General features: G+C 37.9%; 1 protein-coding gene across 1 annotated transcript; it reads right to left on the reverse strand.

Moving 5' to 3' along the window:
• Nucleotides 1-170: 170 nt before the first annotated feature.
• im:7138535 (uncharacterized protein LOC797998 homolog) lies at nucleotides 171-3,696 on the reverse strand. The gene is made up of 8 exons (XM_067594685.1): nucleotides 3,535-3,696; nucleotides 3,229-3,335; nucleotides 2,097-2,222; nucleotides 1,734-1,999; nucleotides 1,570-1,650; nucleotides 1,356-1,472; nucleotides 470-616; nucleotides 171-391 (listed from the first exon to the last, which is right to left on the reverse strand). The coding sequence occupies exons 1-8, from the start codon at nucleotides 3,576-3,578 to the stop codon at nucleotides 230-232; spliced, it is 1,050 nt and encodes a 349-aa protein (XP_067450786.1). The 5' UTR covers nucleotides 3,579-3,696; the 3' UTR covers nucleotides 171-229.
• Nucleotides 3,697-6,256: the final 2,560 nt, after the last annotated feature.

Genomic DNA, 6,256 nt, shown 5'->3' on the forward strand with positions numbered 1-6,256 from the left:
ATATCTGGCAACATACCCGTACATTATAGAAATGAAAAGCCATTTTTGAAATGTACACAGTCAGGTATGTATATGCACCATAACTAAGAATTATACACCCAATTTTAACTATAAAATTATATAATATGTAGCATTCAGCCATACTTTTTTAATCGTAATAAAGATTTAAATAAAGAAAAACTATGATTTATTTCTCTACTTCAATAATAAAGCCAAAGAGAAGGACATGTTACTCTTTTTTCCCTTTCTTCTTCTTATCTGAAAATCTACGCCGTTGATGGTGTCCGCCCCCTCGTCCTGATCTGTTCGCTCTTCGTTCTCCCCAAGCCGGCATAGGCGGCTCAATTTCACCCGGTCGTCCTCCTCTGTCCGGTACGTCGCCCATCCTCGTCTAGAGAGACCAAAGAGGAATTAGAAACCATCTTCATTCAGAATCACAGACATGGTTTATGACAGTTTACGGTTTTACCTTGTAGACATCGGTGCTTTTTCCTGCCTTGATTGGCTCGATGCAGGACTGATCTTCTCTGGCGGCAAGCAGATGAGGGAAGGACACTCGGGAGGAGCCGACAATGGATGCAAGAGGAGGCACTGAGGCCAACGCTTCACTGCGTTCCTGGAAGTAAAAGACTGATTCAACAAGAAGGTTTGATTTTATCATGAGGTGCAGTGATGCTTCTGTTGTGACTCCAAATAAATTGCTGCAGCAAGAGATTTATTTTGCTGTAGCAGCTGGCAGCGGGGCGAGCGTTGTGCGCTTTGTTGTTGTGGCATCTTCATGTCCTTATAAATTTTATATGTTATGTTATTATTATTATTATTTCTGATACTGTTAGCTGCCTCGTTTCCCTTCACAGCTTCACTTGACTGTAATTTATACTCTCTGCCTCTTATTATTATTATTATAGTTTTTCTTTGCTTTTATGTTTTTATAATGTTTATGTTTTCATGTTGTCAATTGACAGAAAAGTAATCAAAAATTTTCGATGATCTATTAATTTTAATTAAATTTAAAAAGTATTTTTTTAAAAGAAAAAAAAAATCCCAAATTGTTATATTTACTCACAGGTTTCCTTGTTGTTCAATAATATTAAACTGCATACCTTTCATTTTGGATGTTAGTTGGGCAATACAAGCAATTTAAACTAATAAACTGATGAATCACAAAAGTAATCTGCAGATTAATCCATAGTAACTGCAGTCTAGTCAGTAATTTTGACTAGACTGCATGTTTGATTCGTGTACCAAAATCGTTCAAGAACACTTCATATAGAGAGTTCAAATCAAATTATCCACTTTGACTGTTTTTAAAAAAGGGAATAATGTCTGAATGTGCAGCGATTAAACATTCCTACCTTTTGTTTTTCTCCCCATGCAAACGACTCAAGTGTAACCTGAAAGCGTTTGACCATCATTTGCTGCCGACACTGATAGTCCGTTGACAGAGCTTGATTTATCTTTAAAAGTTGCATCTGAGGAGCAGAAAGGGAAAAAAAAAGTTGAAACACCTACAGTATGTTAGAGTTGCATATAACGTGTGATAAACTGGTTGCAGTTGTAGCTACGTACCCACTGCTCTGAGCTGAGGCTGGTGTTAAGAAGAGGGTCCATCATGTGTCCACATGATAGACCAGCAAGCCTCGATTCCACCTGCATTAAAACAACATTAAAATAATCCTGACTGTGCTTCTCATGATTTACACACATATTTGTCTCTCTTATATCAGCCTCACCTCATGCATCACATCTGTAAATTGAGAGGAAGCATCCATGTTAAGGGCGCGAAGCAGTAATATACATTCTGCCTGCATCTCCGCCTTCTTTCTGTTATTGTCAGCAACATCATCATCTTCATGTTCCTGGCAAAACTCAGTGAGTTCAAGGCTGTGATCTTCAACTCGCTGCTCTTTTTCAGACTCCTCTTCTGTCGTTTTATCCTCAGGATGCAAGTCCTTATGCTTGATTATGTGAGCTGCTTGCAATTCTGATACAAGGAACTCTAGAGAATTGGACAATGATTTTTAGGGAAAATTTCGCCCTTCATATAAAAATGTTGGGCAGGAAACAGCACCCAGTGGACTCCTATTATTTCTCACCAGTGACTTTGTTGAGGCTGGATGGCTCCAGCACCTCTGACGTCAGCACAGTGAGGGGAGAGGATAAATCTGACAGTAAATGTCTCAGCTCCTCCACCAGCAATACATCCCCTCTCCCACCAGAATCTTGAAAACATGGAAAGAAATTCTTATTAATTGAGCACATTTTTGAGTTTAAACAACTAATTAGTTAGTTGATTGTACAGAAATTTAATCTGCAATTAGTTTGATGATTGTTTAAGTCATTTTTTTAAAGGAAAAAAATGTAAAAAAAAAAAAAAAAAAAAAAAAAAGTTTCTGATTCCTGCTTGTAAGATGTGAGGATATGCTGCTTTCTTTGTTTACTGTGATGGTAGACTGAATATCTGTGGGTTTTGGACCTTCGGTCTGACAAAAAAGAGCAATTTGATTATGTCACCGTGGGCTCTGGGATCTGTGATGAGCATTTTTACAGGCAAAACAATTAATTAATTACATGTACAAGAGGAATACAATCATTCAAATACAAGAAAATGCAACTATAACAAAAGAAGAGAAAAGGGTAAAGCTACAACTAATTATTTTCATCATCGATTCATCTACCAATTATTTTCTCAGTTGATTCTCATCTATAAACTAGCAGGAAATAGTGAAAATGTCCATGACCGTTTCCCAAACAGACAACTAAGAAAACCATCAAATAGTTACATTTGAGAAGCTTGAACCAGTAACATTTTGGTATTTTTGCTTAAAAACTGATAGAAACGAATCAGTTAGCCTTGTTGGAGATACATTTTGTAATTTGACTAACTGTTTCAGCTCTAAAAACCACAATAAAAAAACACCCTCACAAAGACAGTAAAGAAGCCCACATCCAACCCACATTCACAGAATAACTAATCAGAAGAAAACAGATGTTTTCAGTTTGCTTTAAAATGTTGTCAAAGTTGTGATACAATGCAGCTCATCAGGAAGTGTGTCTCAAAGAAAAGGACCAAAGTATAAAGCACCAGATCTGGACTTTATACTCTGTACAGTCATTAAAAAAACACCACCCGATGACTTTTAAAATCTCACTGGGTTGTAGTTTACTGCATTAAACACCAGAAAAGAACAACTCTGCACAACAGATAATGATTTATAATAAAATCACCTTGTAACTGTGGGCAGACAGTCCTTAGCTGTGCAGCCAGCCAGGTGAGCAGTGGACAGGGAAGTTCATCACATTTACACTTTGAGAGGCAGGACACACCCGGATACCTGAGCAGGAAATACACACGACAGGTGAAATCAATCGGTCAATGTCCTGATATACCGGAGAATATTATATCGTTTCTAAATTATGAAATTAAATACAAGTAAAGTAAGTACATGTTACAGCTAACAAGCATTATTAGACGTTAGCTGTAGGCGGGTTGCTATAACAACAAAACGTACGCAGCAGTTAAACGTTACTCACCCTAAAGCTTTGATAGCTGCAACTGTCCCTACACTCCTCTCCATTGTCACAAAACAGTAAACAACTACTTTAAGTCTGTTGTTGCAAGTCAGAACTCAAGTCGTGGAAGTTCAAGCATGTTTACAAATTGCTCTTCCTCTTTCTGACGTGTTTAATAGCGGGTTGTACATCGCCACCTGCTGGCCGGAGTTAAACAGCTTAAAGCTGCATTTCCGCCACCTGCTGGCCGGAGTGTGTACAGCAATACAACATTACAGTGTTTTCTGAATGATTAAACATTAACAGTGATTCTTGAAGCACTGTCTCTGAAATCATTAACACTTGTAGCCCATGCATTTACCAATTGTGCCAAACTGAATGCACAAATTGTGTTTTTGTTTTCTTCTACTGCACTTTTGTTGTTTGAGGAGTGTTAAAAAGAAAGAAAATAAATAACTTTTTCACCTTATTTGTATTGATAGTGTGTTATGTTCGGAATACACATCCATACTTTACACATTTGGATACACCTGTGTGTATGTTTGTTTACTACATGTATGACAAACTGCTATGCCCTGCACACAGAAAAAGCAAAAGTCACAAGTGTTTTTTTAATTTATACTATCAGTATGTAGTTGGTGCTTCATGTACTTATTCAAATGATGGTTTGTGTGTACTGTACTTGATGCAAAAACATACTTTTTAAAAAGAGTTTGAGCAAGAGATGTATAATGTTTTGCTGGTTTGGTGTAAGGTTTTGTGGTTGGTATATAGAGTTTTGAAAAAAGTAGCCTATAGTTTCAAAGATCGTGCACTAAGCAATCAGAAAGAACTGTAACTGTAAACTGTAAATAATCCATGTGGTAGTAAACTTTAAAATAAATACAAGAAAAAAGTAAAACTAACAATGTGTGCAAAATAATAAAATAACATTACAAAAAAACAAACATATATGAATATAAAAGGGAAAGAAAAGTGGCATTAAGCAATATGCAATGCTATATGTTTAAATTTTTAAAACAAATAATTTAAATGAGATAATAAAATGAAGAAACACACACACACACACACACATTCACACATATAGTACCAGTGAAATGGTTGGATGCACCTTCTCATTCACTTGTCCAAACTTCTGACTGGCACTGTATATATAGAGATAAAAAATATATACATTAAAAAGGAAAAAGAAAAGGGGGCATTGTACAATATAAATTGCCATCTGTGTACATAATTGCAAGACATTTCTATAATTTGGATTTAGATTGGTATGTAGATTTTATAGCCTTTCTCTTTCTGCATTTTCAGTCAAAAACTTCCCCTTTTTGATGCTTTTATGTTCACCAAATTTTAAAATTCTTTTAAAACTATTATAAGGGAACAAATTATTCCTGTAAAAATGAAGCGAAGTATTTAACATTTTTGTCCACTAGATGCCACTACAGGTCTGAGATGGAGTGGTGGACTAGCGTGATACGTTAACTAATGATAAAAACAACATCAAAAATGTAAAGTAAGTAATTATATATATTGAGGTACTGTACTTAATTACAATATTTATATTTATGCTGTTTTATACTTCTACTCCACTACATTTGAGAGGGAAATATTGCAGTTTTAGCCAAAAACAAACCCAACTTCATTTATTTCCTACTCAGCGGGTATATTTACATCAGCTGGTCAAGGATGAACATCATAATTTTGGGGGCCAATGCAAACAAAAGCATCAGCACACTCTGAATCCCAACAGCCTTTCAATCTATTTTATAGTTACGGCTCAGCAAAGTATCTGTATCCACTGGCTGAACATGATATATAGTGTTACACAGCAGAGTTTGGCTCTGCTGCAGTACTCTCCTCATCTTTATTGTGATCAGTATTTCCAATATTTACAAGCCCGTCACTCTGAGCATCATTTGGCACACTCAGTACACTCATTACCATCTCGGGTCCTGCTGATGCAGGCAGTGGAGTTAATGTTTGCATCTCCAGAGCTGGTTGAGCACACAGATGGTGGTATATATAATATTGTTGTCAGCAAGCACAAGCACCAGATTCTTTCATTTAAAAACATCAACCGGGCTTTTATGGGTGTGACTTCTGCTTGGGTAGCTTTTTTCACACATGCTGCAGCAGCTCTCACAGCAGAAAACCTTGAACTTAAGTGGCAGCATCACTCTTGGCCCAAAGTGTAGTCACTTGTTGGCTCTTTGACAGTCGCCTACCTTTGTTTAATGCCTAATAAGACTCTGTCTCTGACATCTGAGTGTATGAACACACACTCAGGCAGACAAACACATGTGCTTCTTTAGCTTTTAAATGTGTTGTTGTGTCTCCTCTCCTCGCCACATGAGGCCCAGCTGGACCTCACTACAGGGAAATGTGAGACACTTCGTCACACTTACGGCACAAGCCCCTCCATCGGCAGCCTGTAAACTGAGCGGGAACAATGGAGACAATGGCAGCGGGGCGTACCGAGCCTTGATGTACAGTGTTTCTACGTTTGCTTGGTCCCTGCTGCCATATGTACAGAAGCTGTGGCCTCGCTGCTAACAAAAGCCTTGCCATGCGTCAGGATGCTTGGTCTTTTATTCCCCTGACACTCCCCCCCTGCTTCATGAAACCTTCTGGGGGCCGACCTTTGACCTTGGGAGGTGGCCAGACAAAGCAGGCAGACCCCCCCCCCCCCCTTCTCGGCAGCCCTGATCTTGCACAGTGCACTTGTTGAGCATTGGCTGAGTGG

The sequence above is a fragment of the Thunnus thynnus genome, chromosome 7 (assembly GCF_963924715.1).
Source record: "Thunnus thynnus chromosome 7, fThuThy2.1, whole genome shotgun sequence".
Taxonomy (NCBI): Eukaryota; Metazoa; Chordata; class Actinopteri; order Scombriformes; family Scombridae; genus Thunnus; species Thunnus thynnus.